This window comes from Nannobrachium achirus (assembly GCF_963921795.1).
Source record: "Nannobrachium achirus genome assembly, chromosome: 11".
Classification (NCBI taxonomy): domain Eukaryota; kingdom Metazoa; phylum Chordata; class Actinopteri; order Myctophiformes; family Myctophidae; genus Nannobrachium; species Nannobrachium achirus.
The window spans coordinates 42,562,099-42,589,061 of NC_137820.1; the positions used below are offsets into that span (position 1 = coordinate 42,562,099).

Genomic DNA, 26,963 nt, shown 5'->3' on the forward strand with positions numbered 1-26,963 from the left:
ATTCTATTTAAGCTATCCTGTAAAAAAGAAGGGAAAAAAGAAAATGGGGGGCCAGTGTTTTCAACAGATGGAGTCTCAGGTGGTACCACTTGGCCTGGGATCCATTAGGGATCTATTAGTGACCCGGGCTGCTTTAATTGGCCCAGAAGCCAAAATGTGAGTGTAGCAACCCTACACCACGCACGGCTCTACCCAGCTGGAACCTATTGACCAGTTAATCCTCTGGTGCCTCGTCTCTCCAAGTCTAAGATGGTACTTTCTTATATCAGCGTAGAGTAATCAAATTGTTACATTCATTTGTCTTGGCATTTAGACAACACACATAGTTGTCGGAGACGGAGAATAATATTCTGCAACACTGCTATACTACACCTGCTATTACTAAGTGTTCTTGGCAGACATTTATTTTAAATAGCCTACGGTATATTGAATTGGCGAATGATTATATTGCGTTCGTAAATTTCTGAATACGATCGCTCAATTCACGAATTACATTTATGTCTTGAAAGCCTAACAAGTTGGAATTGTCAAAAACTGTGTAAGAGCCACGTGGCAGTCAAAATGTCCCTCCAAAGTTGAGATGGGTCTATCTAGATGTTTGTAATGCTTTTATATAATGCAAACAATCATGCGGCGTGACTACATACTGTATGCGTGCTACGTTGTGTTTATGGTAGGCATAAACACAAGGGGAGGATGCTGCCGTGTCTGAGATGTTCTCCTGGGATGTCATGGCTCACCCGCGGTGAGCATCGAGTTCCTAAGCCAGATGTTCCATGGCCCCCTCCACTCACTCTAAGCATCTTCAGGAATTAACGGCGCCCATTGTTTAGAAAGATCTTCTTGGGAGGGAGAGCCAAAGAGGCCGGTGTTATTGGACGATGACTCTGGGAATATCCGTGTCATCCTTGAAAGATGGTTCTTGTTCAAAACAGTTTCTCATCTTTTTTTTGGGGGGGCGAGGGTTGGTGGTTTAACCCATCAATACCGGGAATGTGCCAGTGCATTCCTAGATTTTAGCTATATCTTATAATAGCAACGTACGTTTTTCAGAAAAGTGACGCGTGAGAACCTTTTGAAGATTTTTGGGAAAAATATTTAAAGTTTTTTTACACAAACCTTCTTCTGGAGGTCCCTGGCACAAAACATTTTCAGATGGGGAGGGGTCCGCAGCCAAATATATATCAATTTCGGGGTCCTTGGCACAAAAGTTTGAAAACCACTGATTTAGAAGGCATTTTGTAGAATCAGCCTCAAGTCTTAATGGTTTAAACAATGGCTTTGTCTCTCCCCCCCCCCCCCCCCCCCCCCCCCGCTTTCCCCCTTTTAGGGTCACGGCCCAGAGGAGCATCGAGGATGCAGAGGAGGTGGAGAGGGAGCGCAGACGGAGAGCCCGCGAGTCCTTCCGCCGGACCAACTCAGTAGGAGGCCCCGGGGGAGAGTGTTCGCAGGACAACGGCACCCCGGCAGAAGAGGACCACAACAACACGTAAGTTTAAATCCCCTTCGTTACAGCTGGACATAATGAAGCAGGGATTGAACTCGGGGACAGCATTACTCATTCCTTCCTTCCTTTTGTCTTACGTCCCACGTGGGCTGAGGCCATAACTTTATTACAGGATGTTTTGTCTTGTGATAAAATGCTGTTCCTTGTCACGGTTCCCAGCTGAGCGGCCAGGCACTAGCGCTGTGATATATTTTACCCCGATCATTCGCTTAATGATTCGCTGCACGGACGCACAGTTACATAAAATAAATGTTTCCACTGGGAAAAGCTACTAACCTCCTTATACCCCCACCCCCCACCTCACACACACACACACACACACACACACACACACACACACACACACACACACACACACACACACACACACACACACACACACACACACACACACACACACACACACACACACACACACACACACCACCCCTCCATCCTATCCCCATCTACAGTACGTGCAAGAAGAAGGCCGCCGCGCACAGCTGCCTTCTCATTACACGATCTCTCAAGAATGTTTACTACAAAGTGTCTTGGGAAAACTACCGCTATGTCATCATCGCCCTCAGCATCGGCTGCCACTTTTAATTTCAGATGCCTAATTATGGACTGCCTCTCTCTCTCTCCAACACCTTCTCCTAGGTTTCCCAATCCGTAGGATAGTAGTATGCTTGACATGAGGCACGTCCCTCTACTGTAGCCTGTAATTGTGGTCTGAACATGAAAGAGAGGCTTGGGAAAATTCCACCAAAACCTCCTTTGGAACATTCACACTGTTTCCTCTCAACAAACCCCACGCCCCCTGGGGAGAAAATGCTACAGTCGATTAAGAGTTTGGGGGAGACAAAAAGTCAACCGGCTGTCATCGCCCAGATTGGTGGCATGTTGCCCCTGCCCGGCTGCCCCTTTATCCATCCGTAAAGAGTGCCCTCTCCAGACCATGAATGCAGTTTTTACCATGGTGAAAGAAATGCAAATGCCCCCTTTCCATGCCATACCCGAAGGTAGCATTCAAGAGAATTTCCCTGTCCAAACTCTCCTGAACTTGAATGCAGCATCTTATGTTGAAAGAATTGCTGTCTGTGTAGAAATCCATGCCATTATGCTACATCTCCAGTATTGACTTGAGTATGCTTAGTTCAGTGTGGTATCAAGTATCGAAAATAGCCGACCTCCAAACTCACAACGTGTCGCGCTGCGACACGTTGTGAGCTTGGAGGTCTGCGATTTTCGATATTTTCACCAAAGGGCCCTTTTAGAACTTTCAACCCCAGCCTGTCTAATATTCTCTGCACGTCCCTGTGGCTGACATCCACGCTCTGTTGACAACGTCTCACCAGGTCAACATGCTTTTCTGTGTTGTTAGAAACCGTGATGAACTCAAAGCATTCCACTCCACCAGGTGCAGTGATGGAAGCAGTACTGAAAAATGTTTATTTAAGTAAAAGTATCAATACCACAATGTAAAGATACTCTGTTACAAGTAAAAGTCTGGTATTCAAAATGTAGTCCTACTAAAAGTACAAAAGTATTGGCATCTTAAGTGTGTACTAAAAGTTAAATTACTCATTGTGCAGAATGTCCCATTTCATGTTTTCAAAATGTATAGAATGTCCCATTTCATGTTTTCAAAACGTATAAAAGTCTTTTGAAAATAGCAAGGTCACAACAGGTCGCATTGTAATAATAATAATCAAAATCTACAAAGTAACTAGTAACTAAATGTTCAAATAATTGTAGTAGAGTGAAAAGTACAATGTTTTATGAAGTAGAAGTAAAAGTATTGAAATCTGAAATACTCAAATCTGGGGAGGAATCGAAATTGTACTTAAGTAGGCCTACAGTAACTTAGTTACTTTCCACCACTGCACTCGACCAGGTGTCATTGTGTTCCTGCCAGAAAGCAGCAGCCGCAGCAGCAGTGTGTAAACATGATGTTCATGACTTAAACATCTTAACATCTCAAACACAAAACACTTGCCGGAATCACTGTTCATTATCACTAATTAGCCATTGAGAGATTAGAACGTCGGCTACCCGCCATCTGGGGAGACGCAGTTTACTTTAGCGACTAGCCCAAATCTGCTTAATCATCTTTGGAATGCCTGCTTGAATTCCTTCCAGGCAGCTCCTGGGAAGACTTTTATTATTATGACTTCACTTTTAATGAATGGGGGGGCAAATGTCCGAGGTGCACTGCTAATGATTAAAAAAAGAATGTTGCATATCCCAGTTAATGGCGCTGCATGTATAACTTATAGCCCTGCTATCCCAGCCTGCAGGTGTAGATGTTCTGTCTAAAAGCCTCATTATTTACACCTCGTCATGCCATGTCGTTGTTTCGTCTGAAAGAACATATGGTCAACATTGGGAATCTGTTCTTTATGGCAAGACATAAGTGAGTCTTAAGCACTTAAGCCCTATTTTATACTTCAGCCTGGTTGCCAGAGAAAACCTTGGCACGTAAATCCAGTGGTGGATATCTAGTACTCAATCCCTAAAGTACTGGAGTAAATGTAATTCGCCCAATGTGAGAAGTGAGCACTCAGATAGGTCTCTCGTGATTGTGTTGTATAATTCGTCATACAGCAGTGTTGTGTGATGAAATAAATAGACAATCTATACATGCTCACAACACACCACGATTATGATCTTGTAGATCGGCTATATTTCCTCCATTTCCCACGGTCATGAAATTCCTGGAAATATTTTGAATTAGAAAAATATATTTCCAGTACTGGAAAAGTTTTGGAATTTATCATGGGTCCTGGAAGGTCCTGGAAAAAAATAGCTATGCATTGTTTTTTGGTTATTGATTTTGTTAATACCTCTGAAATGACAAATTAAACATTGGCCAAATTGTCAAATATTAGAGGCAGAAATTGTGAAAATAGCCGATCTACATGCTCACAACGCCTCGCTGTGAGCATGTAGATCAGCTATTTTCACAATAGAACCGTGTTATACAAAATTCCTCAACTCTTAGTGCTCGTCAGGGTGGGGGGGTCCCCAGCTAAAATATGATTATTTCGGGGGCCACGGCCTGAAAAGGTCGAGATCCACTGGCATACACTACCTGTCTTTGGGCATTGCGCATAGGAGTAAGCGACCTGTTATTGAGCTGAATTATTGTTATATAGTCCTGGAAATTGGGTTAAATATTCTGGGAAAGTTTTGGAAAGGTTTTGGAAATTAATTGGTAAAAATGTGTGGGAACCCTTCCCAAAGCAGGCCGAAAAGTGGTTAACCCGAGGAGACTCTGGGTAAGGTTCCGCTGTGAGGATGAAGAAGAGGGCAGTCGGGTCAAGGATGTGAGCCCTGTACTGGAGAGCTGGTGAAAGGGGTGACGACCCAAATGCTTCAACCATGATGGATGGTCCTTCCACGTGTTCTCTGAGTGGAGCGTAGCAGATTGAATCAATATTGACTGACCCGAAGGAAAAACAGCTCTCTCACTGGCACTTACCGTGTGATACTGTGTAAATGTTTGTTTCCTACTTTATCTAAATCTTTTTTAAGATATTTTTGGGGGGCTTTTTCGGGCCTTTATTTATAGGTTACGGTAGAGACAGACAGGAAACAGGGAGAGAGAGAGAGAGAGAGATGGGGAGAGCAATGCAGCAAAGATCGTAGGGAACGGGAGTCGAACCTGCGATGTGCTGTCAGGCTATATTGGGGCCTAGGTGCCTGGACCGACCACGGCCCAGGTCTTCCTACTTTATGTCAAAAAAAGAAGAAAAAAAAACATTACTGGGTGATGATACAATAAGCATCGTATAGCTATATTTACGGTGTGTGATACCATCTTATTATGTCTTATGGCTCCAGACATCTCTGCTATCGATGTGTAATAACGCTATATACAGTAGGTTTATTATGCTGTACTTTGTCCTGTTTAAAATATCCCTTGCAATGATTAAGTTGACTTGGTGCCACCTGATTGCAGACAGTACAAAAGCAAACACACATTAAACCGGCAGTGTATGTGTAAAACATTCCTGGCCAAAGTCCAAATAATGATGTTATGTTTTTCCAGCCACTTCCACTTTCTACTTTGTCTGCTGCTGTGACCACATCCATATATACCACACAGTCATTTGTCAGCCATGCCCTGCTGCTGCTAATAGCATTCTGATTACACACTGTAATCAAGACAGAGACCGATTACCTTGTTGTTTGCCCAGCGGAAGCCATTCGCGTTGTGTTTGGATTCCACTTAATGTCCCCCCGTGTCATACAGATGCTGGCTTAAAACAAACAGGACATGCGGGATATAGAAGACCTGCCTCGTCCTGGGTTCTCTAGACCAGTGGTTCTCAACCTGTGGGCCGTGACCCCCAGGGGTCCCCCCAAATTATTTGGGGGGGTCCCCAGATGATTAACTTAATGTGCAACATTGTTTTCTCACTCAACAGTAAACAAACCAACATAAACATTTAAGTGTAGCCTATAGAGTGTATCTGCACATTTCCAAAGTGACGATTTAAGGACTTTTTAATACCTCTAAAAATGACAAATTAGAGGTATTGGTATTGGCCAAATTGTCAAATATTAGAGGCAGAAATTGTGAAAATAGCCTCGCAACGTGAGGCATAGTAATTATGTAGATCGGCTATTTTCACAATAGAACTGTGTTATACAAAATTTAATGCCTCAACTCTTAGTGCTCGTCAGGGTGGGGGGTCCCCAGTTAAAATATGATAATTCGGGGGGTCGCGGCCTGAAAAGGTTGAGAACCACTGCTCTAGACTAGCGGGCACCTCCCTGCTGTTAGTACCTAATCCCTGGGCTTAACGTGCGCAGGGCACTAAGGGCCGCCTTGCAAAGATCACTTAATACCTTTTGACAGAAACAGGACTTTCTCCCATGCAGGTGGTGCTGGATCTTTTGTCCAGCTGTGAGGTTGAGGTCTCTGTCTGTCTCTAGAAGGGACCGGCCTGTCGTTGCCCAAACTGCACGTCTGTCGTCCAAGGGATTTAACATTCTCTTGGGTGTTCTTTACCGACCCCCACACTCAAATGCAAGCACGGCATGCACGCATGCAGGTGTCCATTCTGACACACGCCCAGCTGCAGTGCACGCACACACACACACACACACACACACACACACACACACGCGCGCGCACACACACGCACACCTGCAGACCGAACCTCCACCACAGCCACCCACTGTGCACTATACGCTACGCGCAGATGTCAGCTGTATTCCAATTTTCACACCTTCTTCTCCGCTCCATGTGTGAGTTTCACAAGCCTGTGCTCTTCTCTGTCCAGCAGCTAAAGAGGAAGTGCATCGTCATTATGAACAACAACAACAACAACGACAACGATGACAACAGACACCAGCTGTTTCCTCGTGTTGTGTGTGTAGAGCAGGTGCCTCTGGGGGCTGACAGACGGATTTAGAGTGAAGAAATGCAAGATGCAGATACTTTCCCGGTTTTAAAGATTTTTTTTGGGGGGGGCTTTTATGCCTTTATTGATAGGACAGTAGACTGACAGGAAATGGGGGAGAGATCGAACCGGCGCCGCCGCCAGGCATCCATGCCTACAGTATGTGGCAATGCCTAAGTAGTATACAGTATGTGCCTGTATATGTGCCTGGACCAGTAGGCCAGCAGGCACCCGCTTTCCCGGTTTTAATGAGTTAAAAATAGAATCAACTATTTATCTAAATCGAAATACAAATGGACACAAACCTATCATCACAGCCTTCAATTGCAATAACCTGTGTGTTTACTTATGATGCATTCTAGGACCCTGTTATCAAAAAGTCTGATAATAGATTTGATTTCCCGGTGAAAATACCATCTTCAATCCAGTAAATCACAATGTAAACAAAGGCAGCGGAGGACCAACAGAGACTCAGCATGCAACACTACTACTTGACCAGTATCTGTTCTGTACATAATCTTACAATACTGATTCACTCTTAAGCTGTGTAAGCATGAGATAGCTACACTTAATCACTCTTAAGCTGTGTAAATCATATAGATAATATGCATTTCTAACATCATGTGCTCTCCTTAATCAATATTGCAGAGCCAAGGATACAGGATGTCACTATAGAAGAATTTAACTGTCCACTGCTTGTTAGAACAGCTTGTTTTCTAACTACCATATCCTGTCCTCTCTATCAGTCATCATGACATATCTTCCAGTCACATAATCAGGCTTGTGCAAGTGTATACATAACTAGAGGGTCGCGGCCCTTTGGGCCGCTCACATCTAGTTAAAAAAAAAGGAAAAAAAAAAGTAAAAAAAAAGAAAGAAAAAAAGTTAAAAAAAAATAAACTATTGTGGCGGAACTATTGTGCCGCAGCGCACGTTTCCGGTCGGACATATTTGACCGGCGGACTATTTTATACAGAGGCAAAATATGAGGGTAATAACGAATACAACTGTATACAGAGGTTTGGAAACGACATCTTGCAAAGGTGACATGGGTGTTTGAATTTTTAAGCTATATTTAGTACATATGTAGTAAATCTTGGCCAAGTGGTTTGGTATTTAAGTTAGCGATACATGACCCGGAAGTAGATCACTTACTCTTTTGTAATATAAAGATATACGTGTATATTGTTGCTGTCGGGCAGAAACCTCTTAGCCTATATCTCCTTACACTAACCTTTTTCGGGAATGCCCTACTTGATCAGTGTCACACAAAAGCATCAAAAGTAGCAGATCTGGCCCAGACGGCTAGGGTAGTGGTCTTGGCACCTAGGCCAACAACCTGACAGCGTGTCGCGGGTTCGATCCGATCCCAACGACCTTTGCTGCGTGTCAATCCCCATCTCTCTCTCCCCATTTCAATCTACTATACCAGTGATTCTCAAATGGATTCTATGGACTCTCTAGGTTCCTTTATGGGGGTCTAAATTGATCCTTACAAGTCTGTAACTTTGACAGTATACAAATGGAACCAAATGGACCTTAGGGTCCATTTGGTTCCATTTGTATACTGTCAAAGTTAAGGGGAGACCTTTACATTTAAAGGTTTGAGAAGCACTGTACTAGGCAGAAAAGGACCCCACAAAATTGAGCTTGTCGATCTTCTGCTTTTGATGCTTTTGAATGTTTGGATGTATGAGGTTTCCACCCGACGGAGACAATACGCTGCGTGTGTTTAATACACTTCAGAAACATGCCACCGTGTGACACCGTTGCCTTATGATGTCACCTTGTTTCTCAGTGCTGCTTGTTTACGGATCAGTGGTTCAAAATGAATGAAGTCACCGCGTTTTGACAGAGGAGATCTCTGAGGATCACAAGACTAAGAGAGGATTTGTAGATCACAGCGCAGACTGTGATGTTGTTAAACTAGTGTGTGTGTGTGTGTGCGTGTGTGTGTGTGTGTGTGTGTGTGTGTGCGTGCGTGCGTGCGTGCGTGCGTGCGTGCGTGCGTGCGTGCGTGCGTGTGTGTGTGTGTGGGCTGTCTGACTGTTGCATGTCCTCGACTCCTCACTGAGAATAAAGACGTAGCCTACTGTATGTTTATCCCACAGGAACATCCCTGCCAAAAGTTTAAAACCTATAACTCCCTCAGTGGGTTTGCGAGGCTTTGTTTCTTCCAAGCTTAGTTTCAAGAGGATCACACCAGTAATCCTGTCACTGATGACTTGTATTATTATGCATGTGTGATCAAAGCTTTCCGCGGATTGCACAATTATTGAATTTTTTTTTGTCATCAGAACTGTTTTTGCACCTGCAGCTCTTCTTGCACGGAATGTTTGTATAGTTCTGTCTTCCAACATGACTGCCCGTAGCAACCGCTGTTTTGCATAAACGGCGCAGAAGAAACAGTTGCTATGTAAACCTACTACACAAACATAATAATTTGTTGTCCATTGTGCCTGTCACCAAGCACTCCAAGGTACAGTAACAATGTCTGAAAGACTGGACCTGTCAACTGCCCCTCAATTAAGTAAATGCTTTCAGAGGTTGGTGATGGACTAGCTCTGGTCCAGATCGAGCGTCAACTGCACTGACACTCTGACAGACCCGTCGCTAAACGACTAGAATGGGATTTCTCAGCCCCCACGAGCGCTCAACTTGAGTCAAAATAAACTAAACTACTTCACTACTCACCAAACCAAAGGTACTTTTGCGTTGTTGAAAGTCTATTCTCCGTGGTGGGAAACCTCTCAGCACCCCACCCACTCTGTAAAATACATTATTTTTGTCATGAAATAAAATGCACCCACATCGTGTCACCCAGCGGCCATCGCAGACACAGCGGTTCACAACCTGGAAATGAGCGGCGGTCGAGTTGGATGCGTTTTATTTCATGACAAAAATAATGTATTTTACAGGGTGGGTGGGGTGCTGAGAGGTTTCCCACCGCGGAGAATAGACTTTCAACAACGCAATTACGCAAAATTACCTTTGGGTTTTGTTAGCAGTGAAGTAGTTTAGTTTGTTTTGACTCAAGTTGAGTGCTCGTAGGGGCTGAGAAATCCCGGTCTAATGGTTTAGCTACGGGTCTCTCAGAGCGTCAGTGCAGCTGACGCTTTGGACCAGAGCTAGTGATGGACATCTGTTTTTTCCATGCTGACACATGGGTGGCAATTTGCATAGGTCAAAACAGATCGGATGATTACAATTTACAATTTAGGCATTTAACAGACGCTCTTAATCCAGAGCGATTTACAGTAAGCAAGGTAAACACAAGGTAATAGTTCAAATGCATAGAGATAGTAATCTAGCATCGTATAGGCAAACCAAGAACATGTCATCAGGCTAAACAGTTTATCAAAAAAATAAATAATCTGATGCAATTGCCATGACACTTCACAGCGCCTTCCCAGCTGAAGAGGAGTAACTGTTGTGTGTGAATGCTGCTTGTGGCCTCCAGTAGAACAGTTCCTGCCAGGATCGACTCAGGGATCTGGAGGGCTTGCTGCATCCGACCACGTGTAGCTGGACGCCGTACCGTATTCAGTGGTGGAAAAAGTACTCATATATTTAAATTTAACTTAAGTAAAAGTATCAATACTGCAATATAGAAATACTCTGTTAGGCTGTAGTACCTATGAGAGTGGATTCTGTTAGAACTCATATTTTGGGACCATCGTTCCATTGTTTACAATGGTTTATAATGCAGGCGGTGATGACGAGTCAGCCTACAGGGATGAGGTTAGATCACTGTGAAACAGTGGGTTCGGCTCACTACCGGTAGTTTGAGTACCGGGAAAATATCAAATTTCTCTTTTGGGACTTGAGCTACAGTAAAAGGTTTGGGTTTGGGGAACCACTGGGTTATAGATCACTGACACACAGTGATGAGAACAGCAGCATCAAGAAGAGCTTATCGTCCACTGCAGGAAGCAGTGGAGGGAGCATGACCTGCGTGGGTGAACAACTGGAACCTTGAAAATGGCCCCCATTGTTACATGTTTAATTGTACTCTATGATGAAACCCCCAAAAGAGACAAAAGTCACCCAACTCACAATCAATCTCAAAGTGAACAGGAAAAGGCTTTAATAATAAATTAACTGTAGCAGCCACTATGAATATAATTTATATACAGTATCAGCTCCACATCCTTCATCAGCACAAAACCTCTGCGTATATTGTATGTGCGTGGGTGTGTGCACGCGAGTTTGTGTAGCTTTCCTTCGCGTATGACGAGAACTGTACGACTCCGTGGAGGACCCGCAGGAGTGTGCTGCAGTGCCCATTAGATAGGCAGCTGTCCAGAACTGCCAATACGACCGATATGCCCACAATTGCCCATACAGTATATAGTTATACTGATGAAATCAGGGATCTCCAAGCATAAACAAGGACAACCAGGACTGAGATAGATACAGACAGAGGCCAACATATATGGGCATGAAAGGCCACAGGCAGACACTGTCAGATACAGAGGTCTCCATATAATAAGTAATTAAGTAAGTAGGTCGGAGAGGCTTAATTGTCAGTATCAGCCAGAGCGTGGTCTACTCAATCCCCATTACAATGCGCTAGACCCTGGGAGATGGATTGCTGATATTGAACGCCACACCTGCATCAGCTCTCAGTACTTCTGCACGACTTGCTGCACCCAAGCTGTGCTACTCATACACTGAGTTGGCGGCGCTCTGGATCGAACCCATGACTGTGTGGTCCAAAGGCGAGGGCTCTACCGACTGAGCTACTCGGACACAAATCAATAATACATGGGCATAATAAGGGACAATGGGTACGCTGACAATGCAAAAGGACGGGTATAACAGGCATTGCTTGGTGGAGAATTCAATGCATTCCCAACTTCCATCGTTACCCCGACTTGCATTGTTCCAGAGCAGGCCAGTGCCATGACCTATGACAGTGGTTCTCAAAGTGGTTTCCAGGGACTCTGTGGGTTCCTTTATGGGGTTCTAAAATGACCCATACAAGTCTGTTGAGAAACACTGGCCTTGTGTGACCACTGATAACATAACATCTCCTTGTGTTCCGTCTCAGGTACGACAGCAACCTGATGAAGCCCAGCAGCTCTCCTTCCCTGGAGGAGGACGAGGGCTTCAGCGACTGGACCCAGCGCAGGGAGAGGCGCAGGCAGCAGCGCATGCAGGAGCTCAGCCAGGAGCCCGAGCCAGAGGAGGACGAGAAGGCGCCGCTGAACGGAGACCAGACCAGCACCACGAGAGGAGGAGGAGGAGGTGGTGTCCGGGACAAGACCCCGGCGGCCACGCCGCCACCGACGTCGTCGTCGTCGTCGTCGTCCTCCGCACGTTTACACAGACAGCACAGAGAGCAGGAGGAGGAGGAGGTGAAGTCGAGGACGTCGATGAGCCAGAGGAGGAAGGAGCTCGAGGTGGAGGAGGAGGAGGAGGTCTTCAGAACAGAGCAGGCCAGGAGGGAGAAGGAGAGCGAGGCAGGGGAGCAGAAAACCAGGGAGGAACAGAGACAGGTGGCCAAGAGGATGGAGGAGCTTCAGAAGTCACAAGCAGAGGTAAACAACAATAATAATAATAGCTGGAATTGCGCTTTGAGTACTTAAAGTCGCTTTACAAGACTGCATGTTTGTGTGTGTTTGTGTGCGTGGCAGGTAAAAAAAACTACTTTATTAGGGAAAAACTAGGTTAAGAAAATGACAGAGTCTCTGAATAGAAGCACATACATTAGACCCATACACAAGACCCATACCTGGTGTCTCTATTTACTGTATAGCTCGCAACACACCACATCGTGATGCATTTTGAGCTTGTACCGTGGTACTGATATTTTTGCATAGGAAAAGGTACATGACAGTACCCTTCACAGTTCTCTGCCAGTTATTATGAAGACATTTGATAGGTTTCATTTAACATACAGTATAATACACAGGTTGATATACAGTACAATGCTTTATTATATGGTTTGTCGGACAGGTTTTATGGGGGTAATTAACATACTGCCCTAAGGGGTTCCTGCGTTCCAATGACACACGCACGCACGCACGCACGCACGCACGCACGCACGCGCGCGCACGCGCACACGCACACACACACACACACACACACACACACACACACACACACACACACACAGACACACACACACATACACATGTAACCACAGGTTTTCTGAGGTATCTGAGGATCCAGTCACCTTACGATGACACTGACACGACTCATGATCCAGTGATCCAGTCAGTGTGAGTTGTCTTGTCTCATTATGGCCTTGTTGAAACCTGTGATGCACACTGAAAACACCCTGAATTCACACACACATGCACTTAGCATGCACTCCAACACACATATATGAGTTACAGACTCTGGGAGGAGCTCCAAATGTGTATTGCACAGAAGATTTTCAGTGAATATTTCAGTGAAGAATGTGTAAAGGACTTCAGAGTCAAATTAACACCTAGGATTTTGCTGTTGAAAAACATAAATTAAGATTAGTACTTTTGAAGCAGTGTTGATTTTGTTGACTAAAACTATGACGAAAAATGTTCGTTGACTACCTATTTTAAATCAAAACTAAATCAAAACTGAGACTAAATATATATTATTGTGACTGTAGGTCACAGATTAGTATGTTAACGGTCATAGCTGGTCCCTAACGCCTGACACTGTGGTTCTACGGGTTTGTCACTCTGACATCATGCTCTGATGTCACTGTGATGTCAGGGGAACCACTCTAACAAAATGAGTTTGCTGCTCTGACATCACACTCTGGCTTCACTGTGATGTCACGATAACAGAATCCCTTTCATGCCCATAAATGGAGTTCCCTGATGTCATCAATATTAAGCCCATATCTATCAGGACTTCATATGGGAATGCCCATATATGGAGGCCACATCGGACAAATACCACACTAACAGAATCCATATATGGGCAAGACAGATGGCCAAGACAGCTCATATCTGTCTGGCTGGTTCTACAGACAGGGATCTCCATCTATGGGCATAAAAGGGTATGATGATATAACGAATAACTGAGTAAACATGTTTGGGCTCTCACAGCATTATCTCCCTATACAGTACATGGATATCCATATATGGGTGCATGGGGTCTCCTCCATACCATGGGTAACTGGTCCGATATACATCACTGGCCAGATGGCCAAGAAACGGTCGCATGTCGCCCTGAGGCGTCTTACTAGTATTATATTATTTTTTTAGGGAGGGACTAGTGGAGAAGAGATCCAGTAGAACTAGAAGACAAGGCATTTTATGTTGGGTTGCGCTCGGGTGTTGTGTTCTGAAAATAGCAGATCTACAAGCTCACAAATGTTCTTTTAAAATTAACACCGTTTTGAAGCTAATCTGACATTCGGCAACTGTCATCACGGTGCAGGTTGAGAAGAAGAAAGAGGTGAAAGTGTCGTACACGTCCAAGGTCTTCCTTCAGCAGGAAGCAAAGCCCAGTAGCAACGGCAGCCCCAGAGACACAGCCAAGGAGGACATGATGACCACATCCTGCAATAACAATAAAACCAAAAGACCTTCCGGGTAGGTCAGGGGTGGAAAAAGTGCTCTTTTCTTTTTACTTAAGTTTAAAGTATCAACGTAGAAATACGCTGTTACTTAAAGGGATATTCCATTTTCAAAAAAACTCTGCCTTGCATGGGTCTGCCTCCCCAGGCTCAGGGCTGCTCCAGACGGCTCCACACACACACCCATTGTAACTTCAAACTCCATTTTAACCATGATAGATTCATTAAAAACACCCATTATTTTTTCTGGTGACTCAAACTACCCTCCTAATACGTGAGCAGGCCGTGTTTTTTCGATAATATTTTTATTTTATTTTTTAATAATTTTGTTTTGTATTTAATTTTTCTCATTTTCCCAAAGAAGTATTATTATTATTATTACAAAAAATAATGGGTGTTTTTATATCAGTGGTTCTCAACCTTTTCAGGCCGGGACCCCCAAAATAATCATATTTTAACTGGGGACTCCTCCACCCTGACGAGCACTAAGAGTTGAGGCATTACATTTTGTATAACACGGTTCTATTGCAATTTCTGCCTCAATTTGGCCAATGTTTAATTTGTCATTTTAGAGGTACTAAAAATTCCTTAAATTGTCACTTTAGAAATGGGCAGATGCCCTCCAAACACTTAAACTCTATGTTGGTTTGTTTACTATTGAGAAAACAATGTTGCACATCAACTCTTTTACCGCTTCGGACGTTCCCGTTCGCCCCAATTTTCAACCCAGCTCGTTGCCAATACGGCTCGTTCTTTTTACCTTGTCTGATGACTGTAAGATGATGAGAGGTCGCGTCGCCGTTAGCAATAATGGAGTCCCAAATCACTTCCTGGCTGTTTTCTGTGGATCTGATCTAGAAAATGCATTTCTATGCTCTGAATGGATGGCAAGCGAAGCGGCCCAATTCACAGTCATTCTTTGCATAAGGCTGCCCTCTGCCGCCAGCTCGGCTAAAGTACACATATGAGCGTTGTATTGTAAAAAGAATTAGTTTAAAAATATCAATAGATCATTTTCTATAACATCGCAAAGGTAAGCTGCTTTTTGCTGGCACCAGCCCCAATAAATAAATAATAACATCTGGCAGTAGATCTAATCATCTGGGGACCATCCAAAATAATTTGGGGACCACCCTGGGGGTCCCGACCCACAGGTTGAGAACCACTGCTCTATATCTATGTTCTGTTCCCTGAGAAGTCATCTGTATGTTTCTTGCCGGGTGTCGTTCAGTCACAAAGCGGCGGTCCAGGCGGCGGAGCCAGACCAGGCGGAGGTGGCGGTCCTGGAGACGGAGCAGCGTCTGGAGAAGATCCGGCTCCGCCACCAGGAGAAGGAGAGCCAGGAGCTGGAGCAGCTGCGACACAGGCAGGTGGAGGCCGAGCAGGAGCTGGAGGAGCTGAAGAGGAAGAGGGAGGAGAGACGAAAGGTCCGCCAGGACGAGGAACGCCGCCGGGAGGAGGAGGACCAGCATCGCTTGGCCAAAGAGGAGGTGAGGCAGATGAGATGACGATCGATGACGATTCTACAAATGTCTTCTAATCCTTCTATGTAAATAAATAAATACTCACCAACAATCACTTTTCTACAGCAATCATTAGGCTATATTCCAACCCATAGAAATATTACGCCCCCAGGGTTACACAATCTTCAACCTCCCGCCGCCACGTGCGTTAGTTATGGTCAGCTGTGTTTTGGAGTTTCTTTAAGAAACATACAGTTATTTGGGGGGGTGTTTGAGGATTGTATTACACACGACAGGACATGTAAATATTAGTTTTTCAAGCTCCTGAGCCATGAAAAAAAGAGCCGAATGTACGCAAGAACCACCTTTGTTTGCACCTCACATTCATGTGACATCAATTCCTTTCCTCCTATTCCCACGTACGCATGTAGGACGTGACGCAACTGTAGCTAAGAAGAATGGTAACACTTTGCTCTCTCCGGATGGCAAAAACCACTGACATTTTCTATCATGAAGCTTTGAGTAAATAACTTCATTTTGGTATTTGTTTTGGCAACATCTGTAAGCCATGTAGGTCTTGCTTCTACAGTACCCACAATGCAAACCCTGCCACTTCCTTCACATACATACATGTGGTTACCAGCCAGCGACAGCGTGGCTGGTATGTTTTCACCTTGTGAGTCTGTGTGTGTGTGTGGTGTTTATGTCTGTGGACACATTGTGTCAACACGATCGCGCCACAACCGTGCAACATGCAGTCACAAAGCTTTACAGGTGTGTAGTTTAGATCATACTTTGAACGTTTAAAGATGGGTGTGGTCTGAGCAACATGAACCATTTAGCCTGAAAATAGCAGATCTACAAGCTCATAGATTGGCTTTTAGATCAGGTATTTTCAGCAAAGAGGTTTGGTATAGAGGGAAAAAGATAATGAATAATGATAATGAATACCTACTCCTCCCGCGGGGGAAATTCAGATATCGCAGCCCAACCCAGCTGCTTTTTTTTTTTATCAGCTTTAACCCAGCTGAACTCAACCCAGTGATGCCCTCAAGGAGCGCAAGGGGGAAGGGGAGCAGTGGTAGCTGGAGTGGGGAATCGTACCTGCGACCTCTGGGGCCTCCGGAGTCCTAGGTGTGAACACTAACCACTCAGCCACCACTGCTCAAAAGAGCAAAGTACAGAGTTAAAGGTCAAGTTTACTAACTACTAAGTATAGACGGTTTACATGGTTAAATGTCTGAAAAAGTGAAAATCAAGTAGAAGATCCCTAGCTTATAACATTCATTGCCATTGTTGCAACATGATGGCAAGCTTACACTGCCCTACAAAGCCAAAGTGTAGTAACTACGAACACAAATTTGAACCCCCTGAATTTACCTTGACAAAGATAAAATACCCAATATAGCTGATCTACAAGCTTATGAGTTAAGTTAATTTAATACAAATTAAGTTAATACAAATTTTCAATTGTTTTTGAACTCATTGAAATCATTTTCACTAAAACTACCAGCAATCAATTAGTTCCATGACGTTTTGCTCCGCTAAACCCTAGTGTGCATTACCTCGTTAACACCTCTCTGTGTGTGTGTGTGTGTGTGTGTGTGTGTGTGTGTGTGTGTGTGTGTGTGTGTGTGTGTGTGTGCGTGTGCGTGTGCGTGTGCGTGTGTGTGAATGTGCAGGAGGAGAAGAGGAGGATGAAGGGAGACATGGAGAAGAGACGGCAGGAGGCAGCGGAGAGGATGAAGGTGTTCAGCAGCTCCAGTGTGGACGGAGATGAGATGATGCTCAGTCCCTTCAGCCCAAAGAGTCCCGTCCCTAAGGTGAGGCTCCTCCCATGGCTTTTCAACCAGTGGCTAGCTTCTAAACCACACCCTCCTGAACAGTTTTAGTTCATTTGCACCGTTAAAAACTAAATATAGAAGTACATTCATAATTAATTAAATGTAATTATAAATGGATTTTCTAATAATAATTGAAGAAAGGGTTAGAAAAATCAAGATGACACAAACTCAGTAAAATGACAGGCTCTGCCCAGCAATGTTAACAATGACATATTTAAAATGTAGGATGACAACATAATTTTATATTTATCTTTACAGCCAAATGTGTTCGGTTTCAGCTTGTAAGTTGCATGTGTGTGTATTTGTGTGTGTGTGTCTCCGAGTGTATAGTGCATGTTAAGTAACGCATAATGGATGGATTTATTGTGGTGTGTTCAGCACATTTTATTGTGTGAGACCTGCTAAAGACAACGGTTGCTTTGGGTTCGCCCAGTTGTTCATCACTCATTTCAATGCAACCTCACCACCTTGAGACCATAAGTGGTTTAGAAGCATGCCTGTGCAGTGTGCACCATTTAAAATGTCCCACTCCACCGGAGAGCAAAGGTTTGTGAAGTGAACCCTGGTGTCCCTATTCTTTGGAACTGTATGTCATAATAGGAGAACAATAGCAGCAGATCTATTCGCAGCGCACAACGCATCGCAACACAACACGTTGTGAGCTTATATATCTGCCATTTTGGGTGAAGAGATTTTGATGTTGAGGGAAAAAAGGGAGGGGATCAAGTGTAGACTCCTGGGGGAAAATAGACGATCTACAAGCTCACGATGCTTTGCGATTGTGAGCTTGTATTATTTTCTTGCTATATTTATTTAAACATTTTGAAATGTTCTGAAATTCAATTTCTTTGCTCTGAAAAATATATATATTGTTTCTATTTCTTTCTTTTTTTCTTTTTTTTTGCCAAAACCTACAAAAAATATAACTCATGACCCATAACAATGCGGGTCTGTGACCCAAAAATGGGTCCCGACCCATATCCAAGCTCTGTAGTTTTGTGTTGTTTTCCCGAGTAAGGAAGCCTCACCCAAACTATATCAGTGACTGAGACAGTGGCACAGCTTGACTTTGGCACAGCACTGCATGTCCAATAGCACCATTGCAAAGAAGAAGTCGCCAGCACACAAGGAAATCCTTTTCACATGATTTATTTACCTCTGTGGACAGAGACAACGGATATGTTTCGACCTAGTCGGCCTAGGATTTCCTTGTGTGCTGGCGACTTCTTCTTTGCCTCATGTTACTATTGAGCCGTGCACCAAAAACACTTTATTTAATTTGGAGTGTTGCGGGCTTTCTGCTCTTGTGCAGTCTCTTTCTCCAATAGCACCATTGTACATACATTCTATTCAAAATGCAACAGCTTTTACAACGTAACCACCACATCTAATCTAAATGGATTAATAATCCCCATTTGTACAAATAGGGTGCGTTCAGAAATGCACACTCAACGAACTGGTGTGCCATGTTGTTGTTCGTTTATTCTGTGCACTTGGTGCGTTGTCGTTCGGAAATCCAGTGTGCGGCGCACCAGGTGTGCTGAGTGCACACACCGACCGACCCTACTCAGAAGATGGAGTTTGGCCGTGTGGTGCATCGGTGCGGCATCCAGCATTTGCAGCTTAATTGGTCGTTTGGGCTTGATAGTTTCACACACATCAATGTATAAACCAAAAGAAGGTGGGAAAATGTTGTGAATCAAATTATATTTCATAGTCACGTTATTTAACGAGCATTTACTGTCAATAGAACTGTTGTAAGAGAAAGCTAAGCTAGCCAAGGTTTTAGGGTTTCAACTGGTCGTTTGGAAATAAGCCACACTGAGTGCACCGTACAACGTTACCGCCCACTGCACTCACTACACTGAGCAGACAGCCGGTGCGCATTTCCAAACGCACCCATAATCTCATGAAATAAAGGCGTTTTTGTTCCCAAAGGAATTTCTAATCAAATAACTGCAGGTGAACAAATTAATTAATCAATACTCACAAGTACTCACTACAATTATGCAAGTAAAACACTAAACATAACTACATTGTTTTTAGGAATGGCCCTTTAGTTGTATTTTACTTTACATCTCTGCATAATAATACAATATCGTTGCCGTTAGGCAGATACTTCCTACATCATCTCCATATTCTAACTTTTTGTGTTTATTCATAAATTAACACCCTACTTGATCATACTACAGCTTCACACAAAAGCATCAAAAGTAGCAGATCTGCAAGCTTGTAGATCTGTTACTTTAGCTATTTTTGAATTTGAACCCTGAAAAGTAACGGCCATATGAGGTTACCACCCGACAGAGACGATTATGCCGTTATCCCTTGTAGCCAAGAACAGAGCACGCTCTTTGACCGGAGGCTAATTCCCATGCTTCATAACGTACTGTAACCCAATCCACTCAAAACTATAAGACGATCGCAAAACCGGTCTTCTTCTTTATCTGAGCAAATTGACGATATCAATTCCTGAAACGTTCTTTTCTTTATGAAAGCTATAGTTTGAACTAATGACCTGCACTGATCCAGGGTTGTGGGTGTTTTTTTTCTTTTCTTTTTGTGTGTGTTTAGAAGGCTGTAGCCTATCCTTGGTGCTGTCATGAGCCATGCCTTCTGCTTGTGTGTTATTTCAGAAAGTGAATGAAGAGGTTCTGACAGCAGAAAGTACTTGCTCGGTGAGTGTGTGTGTGTGCGTGCGTGCGTGCGTGCGTGCGTGCGTGCGTGCGTGCGTGCGTGCGTGCGTGCGTGCGCGTCTGTGTGCGTGTGTGTGTGTGTGTGTGTGTGTGTGTGTGTGTGTGTGTGTGTGTGTGTGTGTGTGTGTGTGTGTGGCAACTTTGATGCCACACACACACTTTCAACAGGCTTTTCATTAAAAAAGAAATGTAAAATAATAGACCTACTAATAATCCAAAACATCCCAAGAATTTAAAAATGTCCAAAGTTTTCAAAAATGGCACTTTGCGATGTGTGGACAAAATATAATTCACAAAAGAAATGTTCAAATTATCCCCCATGCTTAGGTCACCTAGAGTTTTGCATTGCAAGTGTACGTTTCACACAAGCATGTGTGAAATTAATACTTTTCTTGTTTGTTTTTGAATGACAGAAGGATCAGCAGTTATTATGACCTTATCTTGACCTAGAGCGCTGGTTCTCAAAGTGGGTTCCAGGGACCCCCAGGGATCCTTGAGGAGGTCCCAGGGGGTCCCCAGCTAAATGAATAATAGTTACAATCCAAACAGAGACTTACAAGTCACACTCTCTGAGTTATGAGGGTCCAAAGACTAAACCTTGAAATTAAGAAGAAAAGAAAATTGAGAACCATCGTCTTAGACTTGTTTTATCCCATAGTAACGAATGCAGATAGAATGGACCCTCCTGATACTGGAAATTCACTGTAATCATGCATAAATAGACTTGCACTGTACACAGGGGCTGCATGAATACACTCAAGTTATGAGAGCAGACAGTTGCAGTCAAATGGAGATCATTTGATGAAGACCAGTAGAGCTGCTTTGTTTGAACTGGAAGAAAATCTCGAAATCTCGAGCCAAATGCAGAACTGTAATTAACAACACTATCTCGATCAGCAAATTCCCCTCTGTGCGCTGAATTTATGCAGAAATGTGGAAGTCATCTATCTTCCAGTCCAAGAAATAACGTCACACATCATTTTCTTTTTCAGATCACAGAGAGAACACAATCCCTCAACCGATCGCTGAAGAAAAGGTGAGTTCCAATTCAAGATTTTATTTGTCACATGCAGACAGACTCTGGCCAGACTCTGCTGCGTGCCAAGTAGCCTAATATCCAACATTGTTGCTGTAATTCATAAACCTCTCCATTTTTCATCTTATGACAAGCGCCACACAAAAGTAGCAGCAGTAGGCAATTAATCTACAGGCTCATAGCACATTGTGAGCCCGGTTAAGTCAGTCTTTGGATGTTATGAATATTCAACTGATAAAAAACAAAATAATAAGTACATTTCGTCCATTGGAAAACTGTTGTTTTTCCATCTACTGAAAAGCAACAGTTTTGGGCATAGGCTACAAGGTTTCCACCCAACAGCGACCATATAACGAAACACAATAACATAATAGGCAATAAAAGAAACAAACTAACAAGGAACCAGTACCAGTGCCAGAGCCGATAAAGCAGGCCTAATACAGTATTCTATGGTAGTAATAAAGAGCAAAAAATTCAAATCACTGTGTGATTGCGTGAGAACCCCCTTAAGGCCTGTCTTTAGACAGCAAGACCCCTTGAAGGCACTAAAAGGCAGTTATGCCGCTTAAACGGCCGGTGTCGGAAAGTAAACACAGACACAAGAGGGTTAAGAGGCGACCTCTCCACCTCTCTCCGTGCATCACCTTTTGTCAGCCGTGATTTATGGCTGTGGTTATAACTCCAACCAGATGCAAAGGGGGGGCCGGGCTGGGCTGCGTTTTCTTTTCTCTGGTGGCCGGGCTGGTGAAGTATGGCTGTGAACAGAACGACCACATGGCTCCGGGCAGTCTATGGTAGTAAGTTATCAAATGTTAAAGAAGCCCCGATCTGTGATGCCAGATTTAGCGAGAGAAACCCTGATATGTGTTGGCAGATTTAGCGAGAGAAACAAAGTGATCGCGTCTATGAAAACAAGCCCAAAAGAAGCGACCAGATCTACAAGCTTACAACCCGTTGCAAATTGAAGCTGGTTTTTCAAATAGCCGATGTAAAAGTGCTCATGTGGCCTAGTCGCTTCTTTTGGGCTTGTTTTCATAGACCTGGATGCTTATTCCTCTCGCTAAATCTGGCAACAGTGGTCCCAGTAGCTTCATACTGAAGTAGTGAGAGTGGTGAATAGCCTAATAGTATCACATCATTCCATATGATTCTTTTTTCACATTGCCTTTAATCATGACATCATTGGACATCAATGTCCTTTGATGTCTGCATTTTTCCCTCCAGTCCCTCTACAAGCTCACAGTCGAGCTCGTAGATCTGCTGTTTTTGAAAGAAAAAAAAAGACCCCCAAATGAGTTCCAGGGACCGCCCAAAAGCAACATTTGAGTTACAAATGTTCGCTTAAAAAATTCATATATTCAATGATTTGCACGGCACTTGGTGCCGCACTGTGAGCTTGTAGATCTGCTATTTTTCAATATCTAAAGCATAAAATAAGTAAGGCCCCTCTTCCTTGGGCCCTAGTAACTCAGTCCCACTTTTCCCCCCCTTGTGACGCCCCTGGAAGTGTCCACAGCCCCTCCTATGAGACACAGGCCGAGTAGTACCATTTTATCATGAGCATTAGTAAGGACCAATTATATGAAAATCGGTGAAGTCTTCCTTTAAGTCAGTGGTTCTCAACCTTTTCAGGCCACGACCCCCAAAATTAATCATATTTTGAACTGGGGACCCTCCACCCTGACAAGCACTTGTTGTAGGAATTGTAGGCATTACATTTAGTTTGACTTGTTTCCACATATAAATATTGTGTACTAGATGATCTACAGTACAAGCTCACAACGCCTCGCGATGTGAACTTGTAGATCGGCTATTTATATACAGTTAGGGTTAGGGTTATATACAGTTTCTATAGTATTTTTTATTTTATTTTTTGTATTACTTTTGATGCAGTAATGGTCTTTCTTCTTTTCTTTCTTCTTTAAATTGTCACTTCACTGTGATCTGGGGACCCCCCTGAAGGTCCTCCTGACCCTCAGGTTGAGAACTACTGCTTTAAGTCCAAGTGAAGGACGTGTTTTGTCTGCGCTAAATGTCCTGCCCCGTGCAGAAAGTGTGACATCATTTAGCTGGCTCAGTATCTCTACATCTCTACAGCAGCAACAATGGATTCAGACATGGCAAAAGCAGCCATATAATCCACCAGGACTTTTATTCTAATGACTCAGGCATGCCTGAAAGCCACTCCAAATACAAATAATGTACAAAGTGAGCCAGTGTCATAATAATACAAGATTTGGGGGTCATTCTGTCTAAACCAGACAGGATGTGGTTTGTCTTTGTGTTTTAGTAAAAAAAAAAGAGAGATTAGTCGTGGATTAGGCTGCTATGGGTTTGGTTTGGACATCAGGAGGTGTGCTGAGACCTTGGCTCATTCTGAGGCCAGTACAAAAGACCTGTTTACTGGTATTTCTGCACTGCCAAGTGTCACCTGAACCATGCCAAGAATTCTATCTACACCATCTAGTAGTTCTCAAACTCACATAATTTTTTTCCCCCACAACATTTATCAAACAAAATTGAATGCCTCAATGCCTACAATTCCAAGTGCTTGTCAGGGTAGGGGGGTCCCCAATCTAAATATGATTTTTTCTTTTTTTTTTTTTATTGAGAACCCTTGTTCTATACAGTTGACATGAAGAACATGACTGTATATAAATATGATTAGCACATCTACAGAGCCTGCAGGGGACACATTTGTCCTGAGGATGATGAGTCTTTAATGAACTGGCTGTGACTCCCTGCCTGGAGCTCTGACCTGACGCAACACCACTGAGCCAGACTTAAATGATTACTCACATATTTTCATAAATGGGACCCAGTGTGTGAAATGGATATTTCCCAGTGGTGCACGACTGACCTCTATCCCACATGTGCTTCTTCGCCTCTCTCTCTCTCTCTCTCTCTCTCTCTGTGTGTGTGTGTGTGTGTGTGTGATGATGTGTTACATTTTTCACTGACAATGAATCTCTTTATTTAAAAAAAATAAAGCAACAGTTTCAAGAAGACCCATCCCCCCGTCCTGCTGACCAAGATCGATGACAAGCGAGAGCAGTACACACACGCTGTCGAGGTGAGCTCAGCCACCTGGCTCTCACTCTCTCTCACACACGCACGCACGCACACACACACGCACGCACACACACACACACACACAGGGCCCCATTGATGAGATGATGATCAGCGCCTTCATCACAGCCCCCTCCCCCCCACCACCGATACTACTGTTGGTGACACAATGTGTTATTACTCCTGTTGCCCGGATTTGGATATGCCTGAGGATATGCCTGAAGTATTATAAATCAGGCTTACTATATTGGTTACTATACGTCTGGAAACCTCATAATGTCCAAAGCCGTTACTTTTCAGGATTCAAATTCAAAACACAGCAAAAGGATCTACGAGCTTGTGGATCTGATGCTTTTGTGTGACGCTGTAGTATGATCATGCGTTCATACTACTTCGAACAACTAGGCATGTAACGATTCACTCAACTCAACTGAATCAGGATACTAGGTTCACGACATATTTCTCACACACACACACACACACACACACACACACACACACACACACACACACACACACACACACACACACACACACACACACACACACACACACACACACACAGCCTCCACCGCTCAGTTCACACGGGTGTGATTTTTTTTCCTGCTGTTTGCATCGCAATACATTTCTTTCTTAAATCGCTTTAAATTGTCACCTTTGAATCGATTTTAACCGATTCACGATAAATCATCCCATATACGGTATGCCTCCGAAAACCCACAAAAAAATAAAATGTGGAGATAAGAGGTTTCTGCCCGACAACACCGATATGGGGCTTTTAAGCCGTGACATCATTTTGTAGGCAGAGGAGAACTCTGCCCCCAGAGCATTTTCTGTCCCTTGCTATTTCAACAGATCCGAGACAAAAATAACGACTAAAGTATAATTCTAACACTTTCCTTTCAACAACAAAGAGAAGAAAAATGTGTAAATAGTAAAAATAGTAAAAAGATTCACGGAAACTGGGGGCAGAAATTCTCCTCTGCCTACAAAATGATGTCATACTTAACAGCCCCATAGAAGGTGTCTCATCATGGCTCCGACTCATCACATCAAAGTCCCCCCAGCTGGGGCCCGTTAGGTCAGACCATCACACCACCTGCCTGCTCTGTCATTAGAGGGAGGATTTACAGCTCCGTCTGAGGCAGAGCCAAGCTTTGCTTTCTCGTTCCCTGTCGTACCTGAGTCATACCTGCCATTAAAAACACGAGGGAGCCAGCCGAGGGCCCGAGGGCGCCTGGTGGTTGCAAAACTCTCCCCCAGTGCCAACAGCGTGACATCACCACCATCAGGGGCGTCACAAGGCGTAGGAAAGTGGGACTGAGTTACTAGGGCCCAAGGTGGTGGTTAATTATTTTATACTTTAGCCATTGAAAAATAGCAGATATACAAGCTCACAGTGCGGCACCGAGTGCCGCGCTGCGAGCTTGTATAGATCTGCTATTTTTTAAAAGTCGTGAAAATGTGTGCAAATCTTTGAATATATGTATTTGTTAAGCGAACATTTGTAACTCAAATTTTGCTTCTGGGGGGTCCCTGGAACTCAATATTTTGAGATGGGGTTCCGTGGCCAAATACATACCATTTTGGGGGTCCTTCACATGAAAAGGTTTGAGCTCCACTGACATAGAAACATAGGTTTTTCAAAAAACCCTCAGAAGGATTTGAAATATTCAAAGATTTTCATGATTTTTCAAAAATAGCAGATCTACAAGCTCGCAGCGCGGCACTCGGTGCCGCGCTGTGAGCTTGTATATCTGCTATTTTTCAATAGTTAAAGCACAGGGGCCCCGCAGTGAATCCTTGTACCCAGGGCCCAGAATTTGGTGTGACGCCCCTGACCACCATCACATCATGGTTGGTTTTACACGTCATGTGTTCAGCAGATACAGTGTAGATACAATATTTACTATTCAGGAGAGGTCGTTAAACCTGGAAGTTCTTGGAATAGTTTTGTAAATTGGCTTTGATGCTGGACTCAATCTATTCACTTTCCGTTCACTGTGGTTCTTGTTGTGATTTATAATTCCACACATCTGTGGAAAACATGAAGCAGAGGACAGTCAGTACTTGTGACATCCTTTAAACTTGGGCCTGCTGCATGTTGATGATGAAGGAGAGCACATGGTGTCAGAAACACAAAGCACAGCTTTTTCCAGGCAAAGTAGGCGAACATTCAGAGAAAATAGCAAATCTACTGCTGCAGCACGACACGTTATGAGCTTGCAGATTGGCTGGTATAGAGGGTGAAACTGTATAGGGGTTAAGTGGTTTAGAGTGATTAAGTATGGTTATAACATAATGTACCCACACATACTGTAATGTACATCAAGCCTTGTGCATATTCCACCCGTATTTGATTGATGTTACATCTTCGGTCATGTAAAACAATGTTTACATGAACTAAGAGAAGATTTATGGATGTAAAAAACTAACCAA

General features: G+C 43.7%; 1 protein-coding gene across 5 annotated transcripts in view; it reads left to right on the forward strand.

Annotated features, from left to right (window-relative positions):
• lsp1a (lymphocyte specific protein 1 a) overlaps nt 1-26,963 on the forward strand; it is a 65,080-nt gene that overhangs the window by 16,259 nt on the left and 21,858 nt on the right. For 3 of the 5 annotated variants that reach the window (XM_080737630.1, XM_080737626.1, XM_080737628.1), the window contains exons 2-9: nt 1,331-1,489; nt 11,954-12,443; nt 14,278-14,432; nt 15,648-15,906; nt 17,562-17,702; nt 20,360-20,401; nt 21,412-21,455; nt 24,447-24,528. In XM_080737630.1, coding sequence (XP_080593756.1) covers nt 1,331-1,489; nt 11,954-12,443; nt 14,278-14,432; nt 15,648-15,906; nt 17,562-17,702; nt 20,360-20,401; nt 21,412-21,455; nt 24,447-24,528 — 1,372 coding nt within the window. The remainder of the gene's footprint in view (nt 1-1,330; nt 1,490-11,953; nt 12,444-14,277; nt 14,433-15,647; nt 15,907-17,561; nt 17,703-20,359; nt 20,402-21,411; nt 21,456-24,446; nt 24,529-26,963) is intronic. The other 2 variants (XM_080737629.1, XM_080737627.1) reach the window with 2 other exon arrangements.